Below are 15,650 nucleotides of genomic sequence, written 5' to 3' on the forward strand. Positions count from 1 at the left end.
AAACTGTAGGTTTGGATGTTTTCAACCTTTGCCTGTAGGCTGGAATTAAATGAATTAGACAATGATCTGAAAAGCCCACTGCTGCTCTCCTCACTGCCCTGTAGGCCCCTTTTAAGACAGTATAGCAGTGATCAAGCGTATTGTTCTCTCTCGTGAAGCAGTTTATATGTTGAGTAAATTTGGGGAGATCCAGGTTGAGTTTTCCTTTGTTAAAGTCCCCCATTACGATCACAAATGCTTCAGGATATCCTTTCTCCCATTCTGATATTTTGCATGCTAATTCACCAATAGCAGCTTTAACAGATGCTTGAGGGGGAATATATACTGCAACCAGAACCATAGATGAAAACTCTTGGAGCGTAAAATGGTCTACAATTGAGTGCAAGGTACTCTAGATCTGGAGAGCAACCTTTTCCCAGTATGTTAACATCACAGCACCAGCTAGTGTTGATGTAGAGACATACCCCACCCCCCCTTTGTTTACCTGAAGCTACACAATCACGGTCAGCTCTGTAGATAACAAAACCAGGTAGATCCAGACTACAATCAGGGATGGTGTCATTCAACCAGGTCTCAGTAAAACAAAGAGCAGCTGAATTGGCCATATCAGATCTCATGTTACAAAGTAAGTTCAGTTCCTCCATTTTGTTAGATAAGGAACGGACATTAGCCAAGTGGAGTGAAGGAAGAGCTGTTCTGAACCCTCTCCTCCGAAGGCGTGCCAGGACTCCTCCTCTCCTACCTCTCTTGCAGTACACCTCCACAGGTTTCACAGAAGTAATGGATTTTATGTACTCAATTGTTGAATTAGCAATCATGCTCCAAGAAGGGGAGTCCATGAGAAATTGCGGATGATTCCAGAATAATAAATCGTCCCTTGAAATCATAAGAGTAGGTTTACAGAGTGCAGTGGCCATGACTACACTCAGCTTGTAGCTATAAAGACTGAACAGTCACAGCTTAGCAGAGTTAAATGTACAACTTTCCATAAAGGGTGCTCCCAGCACTGCTGGGGGGGAGGGCATGGGTGCAACAAGACAGGGACATCAGGGGACACGCCAACAGTCAGTCCAAACCTGCCCAGCTCACCCTTTCAGCTCCACCTGGATCACAAGATCTCCAGAACATCTCCAGCACCGCACACTCCACCAGCTTTCCTATCCCGGGATCATCTGCATGCTGGAAATGGGTACAAGGCAGGTAGCCAGCAGCTTCACTCTCTCCCAGCTGAAACCAGGCACGGAGCTCCACGAGGACAGAAAGACACCGGTCCCAGCTGGTCGCAGTCTCCACACTACTCCCAGCTCTGCCGAATCCTGTAGCCCTACAGCTCCATGTGGACCACAAGATCTCCAGAACAACTCCAGCACCGCACACTCCACCAGGTTTCCTATCCTGGGATCATCTGCATGCTGGAAATGGGTACAAGGCAGGCAGCCAGCAGCTTCACTCTCTCCCAGCTGAATCCAGGCACGGAGCTCCACGAGGACACAAAGACACCGGTCCCAGCTGATCGCAGTCTCCACACTACTCCCAGCTCTGCCGAATCCTGTAGCTACGCAATGGTGAGTGAACCAAAGGGAGAATTAACAATTAAACGGGGTAAAAAACTAAAAAACTCAGGAACCTCATGCCAGAGCAGCCATCTCTCGGCGCTCCTCCTCCTACAATGGGCATCCCATGGGCAGGACCCTAACCCCTAACACAGGACTCGTGTTCAGGTAGCAGCTCCTGGTCCTGTCCTTCGTCTCCCATCACTCGCCCACAAGAGCATGATGATCGAGAGAGATGCCCTGCAGATAAGGTTTGGGACAGCAATCTTTTCATGCAGATAACCGACCCCTTTTACGGGGTGAACTGGAGTTAAGAGGCTGCAGCGTTGTATATTTTTTGTGTACATGTATTCCCTTAAAAACTAAACCTTTATTGATAATTTAGATTAAAAAAAAACACCTATTCCCGTGAAAAAAATGGAACAAAGTCCACAAAAATAAACAAAATAGAAGACCATGAAAAAGCCCTACAAAAAGACTACAATAACCTATCTGCACACCTTCCTTACCGTGGAGGTTGGCACCCTAAAAGATACGATTATTTGGCGCCCCCACTCAACGTCGACTCACCCTATCTCCCCTATCCCACCCTAGATGAAAAGGTGGGAAAACAATATTCAGTAGAAAGGGGATGAAGGAAGGGAAATAAAGGAAATATGCAGAATAAACCTTTTGTATAGGAGAAGATAACATTTCATATTATATCCACATAAAGGGCTAGCATAGAAAAAGGCTATTTAGCCTAAAAGTACTAAGCAATATACACTCACTGGCCACTTTATTAGGTACACCATGCTAGTAAGGGGTTGGACCCCCTTTTGCCTTCAGAACTGCCTCAATTCTTCGTGGCAGAGATTCAACAAGGTGCTGGAAGCATTCCTCAGAGATTTTGGACCATATTGACATGATGGCATCACACAGTTGGCGCAGATTTGTCGGCTGCACATCCCTGATGCGAATCTCCCGTTCCACCACATCCCAAAGATGCTCTATTGGATTGAGATCTGGTGACTGAGGAGGCCATTTGAGTACAGTAAACTCATTGTCATGTTCAAGAAACCAATCTGAGATGATTCGAGCTTTATGACATGGCGCATTATCCTGCTGAAAGTAGCCATCAGATGTTGGGTACATTGTGGTCATAAAGGGATGGACATGGTCAGCAACAATACTCAGGTAGGCTGTGGCGTTGCAACGATGCTCAATTGGTACCAAGGGGCCCAAAGAGTGCCCAGAAAAAATTCCCCACACCATGACACCACCACCACCAGCCTGAACCGTTGATACAAGGCAGGATGGATCCATGCTTTCATGTTGTTTACGCCAAATTCTGACCCTACCATCCGAATGTCGCAGCAGAAATCGAGACTCATCAGACCAGGCAACGTTTTTCCAATCTTCTACTGTCCAATTTCGATGAGCTTGTGCAAATTGTAGCCTCAGTTTCCTGTTCTTAGCTGAGAGGAGTGGTACCCAGTGTGGTCTTCTGCTGCTGTAGCCCATCTGCCTCAAAGTTCGACGCACTGTGCGTTCAGAGATGCTCTTCTGCCTACCTTGGTTGTAACGGGTGGCAATTTGAGTCACTGTTGCCTTTCTATCAGCTCGAACCAGTCTGCCCATTCTCCTCTGACCTCTGGCATCAACATGGCATTTCCGGCCACAGAACTGCCGCTCACTGGATTTTTTTTCTTTTTCGGACCATTCTCTGTAAACCCTAGAGATGGTTGTGCGTGAAAATCCCAGTAGATCAGCAGTTTCTGAAATTCTCAGACCAGCCCTTCTGGCACCAACAATCATGCCACGTTCAAAGGCACTCAAATCACCTTTCTTCCCCATACTGATGCTCGGTTTGAACTGCAGGAGATTGTCTTGACCATGTCTACATGCCTAAATGCACTGAGTTGCCGCCATGTGATTGGCTGATTAGAAATTAAGTCTTAACACACAGTTGGACAGGTGTACCTAATAAAGTGGCCAGTGAGTGTATGCTACCCCAGAAAAGACCACTTTACAAAGATTAAGAAAATGTGATCAAAAAGAAGTACTAAACGTACATTGCCACAATTAATGATAGGCATAACCCCATGCAGTAATAAACATGCGCCAAAAAACGGTGCTGATAGTAAATAACCTTATTTTGGACATTTAAAGTCCAATAGATGAAAACATAAACAATATGCACCACATGGCGGATACTTATCATAAGAAGTCGCCTCGACACGTTTCCCCGGTGTAACGGTTAATCAGGAGGCCTAAGACTTTAGTACCACAGATGCTGGATGAACTCTATGATGCCCCAGATACCATGATGAAAAAGGCATGGGGGCGGTCTCAAGAGGGCAGACTTAAATAACCCCCATGATGTATGTAGACAATGTGTCAGAGTGCCCTATCAGCATTACTCACAAGTAGCACGGTCACAGGAAATGAAACCGCTCGCTTACATAACCAATCACTGATTGCTTTTGCGGTATGTGTTCCCTCTGCGTTCCATCCACAGCCAGCGTGCGTGTCAAATCCACTGCGCATGAACGGAAGTGATGTGTTCCAGTTCCTTCAGCGCATGTCTCAAACCGAGACCCAAACTCAGCGCGCCAGCCTCAGTATGCGCAGGCGCGCGACCTACATCAAGCGCGTGTATTCGATCCACTATATATGCCCGGAGAGGAGGCAACGGCGCATGTCCCAAATCAAGACCTCACACAACACGCCAGCATCAGTATGCGCAGACGGCGCGACTTACCGCGCACGCCCAGACATAATACATTCTAGTTCACACAGAGCAAGCCTAAAAGAGATATCTTAACTCATGATGCCCATATATGCATGCGAAAGGTATAAATATAAGGGATTTGTCCCTACATGACCGGCCCAATGAACAGAAAAAGATCATGCAATAGCAAATACCAAAACTCTTAGCACAAAAGGATTGTGTAAGCTTTGATTAAAAACTAGAAAAATAATAAAAAAATAATATACAATTAGATAATGATACTATAGCTCATGATAGAACTAGTGCGACAATTTAACACACTCCTTGCAATAGGCTAACTAGACATTTTCAAAAACACCTAATTCAGTTTAGAAGAACAAGAAAACCAAAATTACTGACAATAAAAAATATAAGAATGACTCTTATAAGAAACAAGTGAATGATAAGCATTTGTTAAGGCCTTTAGGGGAAAGAGATTGAAGCCTATATATCCACTCTGTTTCTCTTCTTTGTATGATTTTGTCTAAATCCCCCCCTCGGGGTTTTGGTCTGACCAACTCAGTCATGCCAAAAGTTATATCCTTAAGGGATCCACCGTGAACATCATTCATATGTCGGGCGATGGGTGTATCTCTTTTGTTTCTAATGTCATTCAAATGCTCACCCATTCTTACCTTGAGCTCCCTAATGGTCTTCCCAACATAATCAAGAGGGCAGGTACACGTTGCTTTATAAACCATGCCAGAAGACCTACAATTGCCAAAATCTCTAATGTAATAAACCCTGGCATCCACTGAGCTACAGAATGTTTTAGAAATGACCCCACATCTAGAGCAATTACCGCATTTAAAAAAACCTTGCGGTTTTCGATCCAACCAATGCCTTCCTTTTCTAGTCTTTGATAAAAACTATGGACCAAACGATCCCCAAGGGATCTACCCCTCCTATAGGTAATACTTGGCTTAGGGGCAATAAAGTCCTTCAGATCAGGATCAGCTAAGAGAATTCCCCAGTGCTTTTTGAAAATTTGATACTCTTTCAGCCTGGCCATCAAATGTGCCTATCATCCTAACTGTATCTTTTTCAACCCTTTTATCCTTAACCCCCAGAAGTGAGGATCTATCAACAAATAAAGCCTCCTTATAGGATTTTCTCAGAACGTAGTCTGGGTAACCCCTCGCTTTGAACTGTGATAAAACACTCCGGGATCGCCTTTGCTGGGGTCAAAGGTCACGTGCATTCAGCATGAAACTCAGGCGCAGAGCTGGGATTCGTGTATAACTGACCCTGGGTCAGGTTTATTAACGGTGAAGGCAATGCAAAAGGAAATAAAACATAAAACAAATCCTTGCCTGTCCGGCACTAACTAAACAATGGACACCCTAACTACCAACTGGCGGGCTTCTCCCGTCCAGCCAAACCACAGTTGCAGTGGGCACTGCTTCTACTCACGTGTGTCTCTCACACAGACAGGCTCTCTGTGTTCCCAGGCTGAGACACTCACACAACCACCTTGCATCCTTTTATATCCACCTCCCATTATCCATTAGTAAGCAGGTGCGATACTGACCAGACTAGGCCACATAGGAAAGGAATCTGGGCGAGATATACCTGCCCTCATCCACTATTCCCACATGATTCTCACAGAACCTATAATGTAGATCGTCAGCTTGGTTCTTAAAAGTATCCAAATCTGAGCAGTTCCTCCTAATCCGGAGGAACTGCCCCTTTGGTATACCCCTTTTTAGGGGGGTTGGATGATGACTTGTCCACTTAAGGAGCTTATTTGTAGAGGTCGGCTTTCGATATGTATAGGCCTCAATATTGCCATTCTGTTTTTTAGTGACAGTCAAATCAAGAAAATTGATGCTCCTGTTATGACACTCAGATGTAAATCGCAACCCAATCTCATGGATGTTAATACGCTCCATGAAACGGTGGAACTCACTCTCTGGGCCAGACCAGAATATCGTTGATATATCTGGCCCATAGAGTAATATAGGAGTTCCACCACATATCCTCACCACCAAAAATGAGTGTTTCCTCCCACCAGCCCAGGAATACATTAGCATAAGTGGGGGCACAAGGGCTCCCCATCGCTGTACCCCTGAGCTGGTGGAAGTACTTTCCATCAAAAAGAAAGTAATTCTGTTTCAGGGTAAATAAAAGAAGCTCCTCTACCAAGATGTTGTGATCACCACATTCGACTGCTCTAGACTGAAGGAAATGGTTAATGGCTCTCATACCGAATGCTGCTATAGAGTGCTTCCACGTCAATAGACGCTAAAATTATATTCTCCTCAATTGAGATTCCCTCCAACAGATTAAGTAGGTGCGATGTATCTCATACAAAAGAAGGGAGGGATGTTGCAAACGGTCTCAAAACCTTATCCAAGTAAATACCAACATTCTGTGTTAGAGATTCTATGCCTGCCACAATGGGTCGACCTTTTAAGGGATTAAGCCCCTTGTGTATCTTGGGCAGTGCATAGAATGTTGGTATTATCGGTTTATTAGGCAACATAAACTTAAACTCATTCAAAGAGATGAGTCCCATTTCCTTAGCATTTGTCAAAATATCAGTTAGAGCAGCAAATGGGTCTGATATGCAGCGTTGTATAACCCACTTACCTGCCGCTCTGGCTGAATGTGACCGCTGTAATCAGCACTCAGGCTTACAGCCCAGGGCTCTATACTTATGTTAAGAGCCAACGCTTACTTTCAAGCACGCGGTGCAGCACGGTTCCAGCCTCCTCCTGTGGCGGTGTTATGGCCCTGAGCTCCAGCAGGAGCCCAGCAAGGCCGACGCTAGATTCTGGCTTCCAGCAGGCTCCGCCCCCCGGCTTCCTCTTCCTGTACCAGCGCCATCTTGGTGCTCCAGGAGGCCAGAGCAGGGCCCCGCCCACCGCTTCCGGGCGGGGATTTCATAAGGTTTCTAGGCAGGGCTGTTCACCTCGCTCTCTCTCCCCCTCATCAGCCTTCTGATGGCAGCTGCGGCGGGCACACAGGTCGTGGGTATGTGAGAACTGCACTACAGGTTGCTCCCTCACTCCGCTTTCTACCCCCGACGGTCGGCACCAGGTAAAACCTGTCAGTATGCCCAAGGGAGAGCAGTCCTGCTCCTCCTCCTCATCCGCTTCAGTGACCTTGGTCAAATATTTTGTATGTACCAAATGCAATGTCAGGCTTCCTTCAGGTCAGTCCTCGCCACTCTGCTCAGATTGCAGTAGACGTACGGTGTCACCTACGATAGAGAGCAGGTGTAGCCCCCCGTTTTGCCTGTCAGAGCTCCCACATTACCCCTAGAGCAGGAGGAAGCACCTTGCCTGCCGCCCAGGGGCCATCCATCGCCATGGGAGACAGTGAGTGTCCAGGATTGGCCTCTTCCTTATCCAAGTCCGTGGCCGACCTTACCAGGGTATCACAGACCTTGGTAACGGCGCTTAACAGATTGCCACTTCAGGCTCCAGTGGACACAGGAGCACCAAAGGAGCCTCCTTTTGGGCCTTCTAGAGGCCGTAAAAGGTTTAGACAGGACCATCAATCCAGGTCCCCTTATCACTCCGTCTCGCCGCCAGAATTCCTCTTGCCATCTGTCTCCTCCTGGTCCTCATACCCGGAATCAGGCTAGGCATTATCGGAGACACACTCAGAGGAGGGTTCTGAGTATGGGCCGGAACAGTCCCAGGTCAAGGATATGGTTCAGGGCCTCATTGACTCAGTCAATGAGAGCTTTTAACATTGGGGTCACCACATCCAAACCTAATGATCTGGCTTTTTCATTTAATCGTCATAGGTCCCCCTCTAGGGTTTTCACCTCCCACAAGGATTTTGAGGAAGTGTTGGCCAGGGAAAGGGAAAACACAACCAGGCGATTTCAGAGGGGAAGTCGTATCCCTTTCCTCCAGATCTCACCGCCAACTGGACCGCCTCCCCTTCGGTGGATCCACCAGTGTCCAGACTCGCTACCAATACAGTCCTCCCACCCGCCAGTGGTGCAACCCTAAAGGATCCCAATGATAGGAAAATAGAATCCCTGGCAAAATCCGCCTTTGAGGCAGCAGCCGCCACATTGTGTCCAGCCTTCGCCTCAGCTTGGGTAGCTAAGTCTGTTACAAAATGGGCCAAACAGCTTAGACAGGGCATAATGGCCGGGGCACAACCAGCGGAACTGGCGGAATTCTCAGATCAAATCTCCCATGCCGGGAAGTATATGGTATCAGCAGCCCTGGATGCCGCGTCTTGCGCAGCTCAAGCATCTTATAACGTGGTAGCCGTCTGGCTAAAGGCTTGGCAGGCTGATTTGTCTTCAGAGAAATCACTGACCAATCTGCCGTTTCAGGGCATTCGGCTCTTTGGGTCAATGTTAGATCAAATCATTAAGGATGCAAGGGGGTACACGCTGCCTTCTCCCTCAGGCCAAGCCTCAATGATATGTTTTCAAACATAGGGCTCAGCCCTTTCGCCGTACCCCAGCGTCAGGCACTTATGCTCAGGGCCCTCAGAGGTCGCAAGCACCGAGAGATAAGAGGAAGGTATCCTTTCGGGCCACCCCTTCATGGCATTCCCGCAGTTCCAACAGCAGAACTACCAGGTCAGGGCCGGGCAGAGCCACTTCAGCCTGATGCCAGCAGGGAGTCCAACTCCCTTTCCAGTACCTCTCCCAGACTAGGCCGCCTTCTCCTCTTCAGAGATATCTGGCGGCGTTCAGTAGAGGATATCTGGGTAAAGGGGGTATTATCGACAGGATGCAAGATAGACTTAAACGTGCTTCTGCGAGATCGCTTCTTCCTATCGCAACCACCAAAGGACGCTACTAGGGCTCAAGGTTTTCTGCGGCAATCGACTCTCTCCTCAACGCAGGAGTAATGGTCCCCGTTCCCGAGCAGGAACGTTTTGCCTGCTTTTACTCAAACCTGTTTGATACCAAAAAAGGATGGCTCAGTTCGTCCCATACTAGACCTCAAAAGGCTAAACAAGATGGGTCCGCTTACGCCATTTGAGGATGGAATCGATTCGGTCGGTAATTACGTCTATGGAGGATCAGGAATTCCTATTTCCGTAGACATCCGGGATGCCTATCTACACGTCCCCATTTTTCAGGAACATCAGATGTTTCTTCCTTTTACTATCCAAAAGCAGCATTTCCAGTTTGTGGTCCTGCCATTTGGGCTGGCAACAGCCCCCAGAATTTTCACAAAGATTATTGCAGCAATGGTAGCTATATTAAGGGTCAGAGGCATAATATTGGTACCATATCTCGACAAGTCGCCCTCCTTCGCTCAGGCCCAGGAATATCTAGTGGTAGTTTTAAACACGCTGTCCTGGTTTGGTTGGATCATACACAGGGAGAAATCTCACCTAATGCCCACTCAACGCCTAGAATTCTTAGGAATGGTAATCAACACCCGCCGCTCGAGGGTCTTTCTCCCAGAAAGAAAGTGGATTACCCTCCGGCAGGGAATTCGCTCTGTTGAAATTCCGGCTTCTATCCTTTCGCGCTGCCATGAGAGTCCTGAGAAGGATTGTGGCAGCTTCAGAAGCAATACCCTTTGCCCTGTTCCGTTCCAGGATACTACAGAGGAATATCTTCCTTCAGTGGGACAGGTCCATCTCTTTGCTGGAACACCCCTTCCTCCCTTCCATTCAGACCAGGGAGTCCCTCAAGTGGTGGCTGACCTCCACCCTCGTTCATCTGGGATGGACTTTTCCCCCTGTCCACTGGCAGGTAGTTTCTACAGATGCCAGTCCCCTGGGCTGGGGTAAGGTATTCCGTCACCTGACGGTCCAGGGACGATGGTCGAGGCAAGAATCCTCACTATCAATCAACTTTCTAGAACTGAGGGTGGTCTTCCTGGCACTTCTACATTGGGAAAGATACCTCAACAACCAGCAAGTCCGGATTCAAACGGATAATGCCACGGCGGTGGCATACATCAATCACCAAGGGGGAACCAGAAGTCCCAGGGCACTGGCCAAGGTATCCAGAATCTTCAACTGGGCAGAAACCGCAATTTCGGCAGTTTTCATTCCCGGCACAGACAACACGGCCGCCGACTACCCCAGTCGGGAGGGGCTTGCGACAGGAGAATGGTCCTTACACCAGGACGTGTTCCGTCAGATATGCCAGCTATGGGGGACTCCAGATGTGAACGTCCTGGCATCGCAACAGAACAGAAGGGTCCAACAGTTTGTCTCAAGATACCGCGATCCTCTAACAATAGGAGTCGACGCGCTGGTCATTCCCTGGACACAGTTCAGACTCCCTTACCTGTTCCCTCCCCTTCCTCTCCTGCCCAGACTGGTAAAGAAGATCAAGGAGGAAGGGGTGCCGGTCATATTGATCGCCCCGTACTGGCCCAGGAGGGCCTGGTTCGCAGAAATTATCAATCTTCTCGCAGGCACCCCCTTGAGACTCCCCGACAGACCAGATCTCCTGGCTCAGGGGCCCTTTTACCACCCGAATTCTCGGTTGCTCAATTGGACGGCATGGCCATTGAAACGATACTGAGAGCAGCAGGATTTTCGGACCATTAATCCCGGGATTTTCTGATCGTTTCAGAGTCATTAATACAATGATCCAGGCTAGGAGGCCATCCTCTTCCAGGGTCTATTATCGAGCCTTCATGGCCTATTTTGGCTGGTGTGAGTCTAATCAAATCACACCTATGCCCTGTTCCCTGCCATCTGTCCTAGCTTTTCTCCAGGCAGGGTTAGATGGCGGTCTGGCCCTAAGTTCCTTGAAAGGCCAGGTATCTGCTCTCTATTCTTTCAAAGAAATTTGGCCTCCCGCTTACAGGTTAGGACTTTTCTGCACATGCTGCCCCTCCTTACAGATCCCCTGTGGCTCCATGGGATCTTGACTTGGTCTTGGAAGCCTTGACAGGTTCACCCTTCGAACCCCTCCAGGAAGCTCCCATGTCTTTGTTGTCCTGGAAGGTGGTATTTCTGGTAGCCATCACCTCTATTAGGCAGGTTTCAGAATTAACGGCTTTGTCCTGTCGCCCTCCATTCCTAATTATGCACCAGGGCAAGGCTGTTTTGCTGCCTCCTTCCCAAGGTGGTATCGGCCTTCCACCTGAACGAGGATATAATCCTTCCATCATTTTGTCCCGCTCCAACCCATCCTCTGGAGCGTTCTTTGAATAAGCTAGACCTGGTCAGGGCGATAAGAGTCTATCTGGCCAGGACCGCTCCCTTCAGGAAGGCAGACTTGCTCTTTGTTATCCCCAATGGGGTGATAAGAGGCCTACCGGCCTCTAAGGCAACAATTGCCCGCTGGATCAGAATGGCAATTCTGGAAGCCTACCGGGTGAAGGACAGGGTGTCCCCTGGTGGGGTCAAGGCCCATTCAACCCGGGCAGTGGGCGCCTCATGGGCGGTACAAAACAAGACATCAGCCATGCAGTTGTGCAAGGCTGCCACATGGTCGTCCGTGCATACCTTTTCAAGATTGTATAAGGTCCATACCTATTCATTGGACGCCAGCCTAGGCAGAAGAATCTTGCAGGCGACAGTGGTGAGTTCTCCGACCTGAAGGAAGTTTCTGTCTTTTCCCACCCCAGGGACTGCTTTTGGACGTCCCACGGTTTCTGTGTCTCCCCAATGAGACGAAAGAGAAAACAGGATTTTGGTTGCTTAGGCCTCTTTCACACATCAGGTTTTCGCCGTCAGGCGCGATCCGGCGCTTTTGACAGAAACCGGATCCGGCGAAATGCAATGCCGGATCCGGTTTCCCCCCCATTGACTTGCATTTGCGCCGGATCGCGCCGGATGGCCATGCGTTTCATCCGGTTTTCGCCGGATCCGGCAATGTGTCGCGATCCGGCGTCTGGAAAAAACGGCTACTGTAACGTTTTTTGTCTCCGGCGAAAAAGCCGGACACGCCGGATCCGGCGCGTCCGGCTTTTTCACACAATGAAAGCCTATGAGCGCCGCAATGCGCCGGATCCGGTGGCCGGATCCGTTTTTTTGGTCTGAGCATGCTCAGTAGCTCTGCCCACAAGACATATATAAAAGCAAGACAGTGGGACCCACAGCCACACCCAACATGCCACCCAAGAAAGCAACCAAGCGCAGCAGGAGAAGGCAGGAGACCACTGCAGCACCATCAGCACCACCACCCCAAATGGAGCAGCAAATGGAACATGCTGAGGGGGGGGAGGCCAGCAGCAGATGAGAGACGGTAATTATCAAATCCCCCATTCCTCCAAACTAGGGCTATTGAATATCAAGATATTCATTGGCCCTTTGTTTCTCTTTATTCAACAGCCGCCCAATAGATGCAGCAGCAGCAGCAGCAGCAGCAATGGCAGCAGCTGGAACACCACCCACAGGCATGGAGTGTGGCCACCAGGAAGACAGCACATCATCTTCTGGGAGCCCTCCCTCGCATCGTCAGCGTTTGACGGTAAGTTTTTATTTCCAAAATCCATCATCTCTATAATATATGTCTATTCATTGCCTTTTATTTCAAAACAGGATTCACAAGATGAAGAGGAGCTCCCAGAAGAAGAAGATAGGGGTGGACAGACACTTGGAGTGGGCTCGCAATTGGTAAGTTTTTTGCATCAAACGCAGAAACACAACATCACACTACACACAACACATAGAAAACAATGTTCTGCAGACCACACACAGCAAACAAATGCCTACATCCAAAGACATAACATTTTTTGTTTTTTTCTCTAGTCTTCCCAATCTGGTGCTCGGCCAAGAGGTCCTCGCAGTGCCTCCCAGGGTCGTCGGCGACAGCAAAGCGGCGGTCACCAGCGTGTAAGTATAAATATTTTTGCTTTGTTTTTTTGCACTTTTTATTTCATTTCTTTTGTGGAGGCTAATTATGTTATTTTTGTCTTTTTTTCTTTAACAGCCTTCACAGCGTGCTCCCGACTCTGACGGTGAGGATGGAGGACTCGATGTGGACCACCTCATCGATCTCGTCAGAGAAAGGGAGCCGCTCTGGAATATGGCTGACCGCCGCCACGCTGACCTTATCGTTACCCGACGACTCTGGGAGGAAATCTGTTCGCTCCTTGTGGGCCGCTGGGAGGACCTCGATGTTCGGGCCCAGATTAAAGAGCGTAAGTATATACAGTACCGGTTGCTTGATGTAAACCAGTGTTTCCCGAACTCCAGTCCTCGTGGTCCCCACGGATCATGTGTTCAGGATTTCTATTTACTATGGAAATCCTGAAAACATGACCCCTGGGGACCATGAGGACTGGAGTTTGTGAAACACTGATGTTGTATACTAACCACTCCTTTCTCATTTCAGGGAACAGAATTGTGAATCGGTGGCGGTCTGTGAGGGATCGTTTCAAGAAGGAGTTCAATAAAGAGATGCGGGCCCCGAGTGGATCTGGAGGACGCAGGAGCAAGTACAAGTACGCACAAGCCCTGTCGTTCCTCCGGGAAACAATGGTCACTAGAAGGTAAATATTACACACCACATGTGAAAAAAAATGTTAGATGTAACTTTTTTTTTTCAGCCAGGGCCATACCATGTCAGTATTTTAATTGTTTTTTTTTCTCTTTATTCCACAGCACGGTGAGCAGCACTCGGGAGCCTGCACGATTGGACCCTTCTGAGGCGATCTCTGAGGAGACCGGCACCGAGGGACACTTCGACCGCCCCGGTACATCTGCACCTTCCCAGCCTTCCCACACATTCGACCCATCTGTCCCATCCACCAGCACAGGAGCATCGTGGCCGCCTACATTACATGAAGCTGCTGGTGAGGAGATCGCTTTCCCTTTACCCCACCCTTCTGCCCCTGCCACCTCTAGTACACCTGCGGGTACTGGGCGGCAGCGGCAGAGGGGTCAGGAAAAGAGTTATGCGCCAGAGTTCTTGCATCTGAATGCATCTTTCCAGAACTGTCTAAAAGTCTTGTCAGAGCAAATCTCCGCAGGCTTTCAGCAGATCAACTCCAGCATTCTGGAGGTGAAGACACTTCTGCAAACCATGCATTCAGAAGCAAGATCTTCGCCAAACCACACCTTTTTCAGGTCTGTTGTGGAGCGCATGGCAACACTATCTCCTACCCAGCAGATGCATGTAATGCATTCGTGCCACGGTGCTCTACAGCAGGTTACCTCCCAACCTCCACCTCCCACCACTGTAGTTCCTCCACCTGCACCCCCTCCAGCCACTTTCCATCCTCCCCCTCCTATTACATCTGCACCCCCTCCAGCCACTTTCCATCCTCCCCCTCCTATTACATACCAGCAACCTCACCAGTACCAGCAACCTGCCCCGTGCCAAACTCCTTCCCCGTGCCAAACTCCTTCCCCGTGCCAAACTCCTTCCCCGTGCCAAACTCCTTCCCCGTGCCAAACTCCTTCCCCGTGCCAAACTCCTTCCCCGTGCCAAACTCCTTCCCCGTGCCAAACTCCTTCCCCGTACCAAACTCCTTCCCCGTACCAAACTCCTTCCCCGTACAACTTTCCATCAACATCATCTGCTCCTACAGTCCCTGCCCAACCCTCCACTCCACCGCCCACCACCTCTTCTGCCTCCCACATGTCCACCCATTCTGTAGCTTTTTCCACACCATCACCTCTAACTGTTCCTTCCCCACCACGATCCCAGTCCTCTCTCCACACTCCCATTGTCGAAGTGTCCCGCAGCCCCTCCAGCAGTATTTCCACCCCACACTACACTGAGTTATAATGTTTTTTTTGTAATAAAAATGCCCATTTGGTTGGTTTCAAACCTTTATTAAAAAAGTTTTTTTAACTTTAAAAACAGTTTACACAAAAAAAAATATTTTAAATAAAAGTTAAATTATTGTTTACACTGGTTGTCTGTCATTTCTTTCTGCGGCGAAATATGTTTAAAAAAAAGGTTAAATACAGGGTATTTAAAAGGTAAAAAGGTATTCAAAACCAGGTATATAACTGTGGGTAAATTTTAGCTTTTTGCCACAGTTGTGTTCCTGGTTGTGTTTGAAGCAAAGTATTTCACCTGAAAAGTTGTGTTTATTGTTGGTGATTTCCTAACAATGTACACAACTTTTGTTAAAAGGTGAAATACTTTGCATAAAACACAACCAGGTACACACCTGTGGCCTAAAGCTAAAAATAGTAAGACCATGACAAGATAGCCAACTTTGGTTGGCAAAGGTATATACTGTTGGTCCAGAATGTACACAAGTTTGGTTAGGGCACAAATCTTTCACACTCTGTCATCCTGCCAGTGTACTCTGCCTTGAGGTGACATAAAGTATAGTGCAAAATTGTCCCTCATTACTGAAACCGTCACAGAACTTCTAGTGGTAATATTTCCAATGACAACATCCATCTTCGCCAGTAACTTGCTCTTCTCTCCAACCTGCACTTTCTTTTCTACAACCTGTCAAAGAAGGGCTGTAGGAACATGC

General features: G+C 48.4%; 2 protein-coding genes across 2 annotated transcripts in view; both read left to right on the forward strand.

The window, feature by feature from the left end:
- The window catches only part of SFI1 (SFI1 centrin binding protein), a 143,594-nt gene that overhangs the window by 57,952 nt on the left and 69,992 nt on the right, over positions 1–15,650 (forward strand). The gene's annotated exons all lie outside the window — the stretch shown is intronic.
- Positions 3,544–13,389, forward strand: LOC141096265 (uncharacterized). The gene is made up of 2 exons (XM_073582797.1): positions 3,544–12,676; positions 12,748–13,389. The coding sequence occupies exon 1, from the start codon at positions 9,773–9,775 to the stop codon at positions 10,775–10,777; it is 1,005 nt and encodes a 334-aa protein (XP_073438898.1). The 5' UTR covers positions 3,544–9,772; the 3' UTR covers positions 10,778–12,676; positions 12,748–13,389.

This window comes from Dendrobates tinctorius, unplaced genomic scaffold (genome assembly GCF_039654945.1).
Source record: "Dendrobates tinctorius isolate UK_male_01 unplaced genomic scaffold, ASM3965494v1 ptg000073l, whole genome shotgun sequence".
NCBI lineage: Eukaryota > Metazoa > Chordata > Amphibia > Anura > Dendrobatidae > Dendrobates > Dendrobates tinctorius.

What these genes read in the sequence shown, in the direction of transcription:
- LOC141096265 (XM_073582797.1), top strand. Translation starts at nt 9,773, where the DNA reads ATGAGAGTCCTGAGAAGGATTGTGGCAGCTTCAGAAGCAATACCCTTT.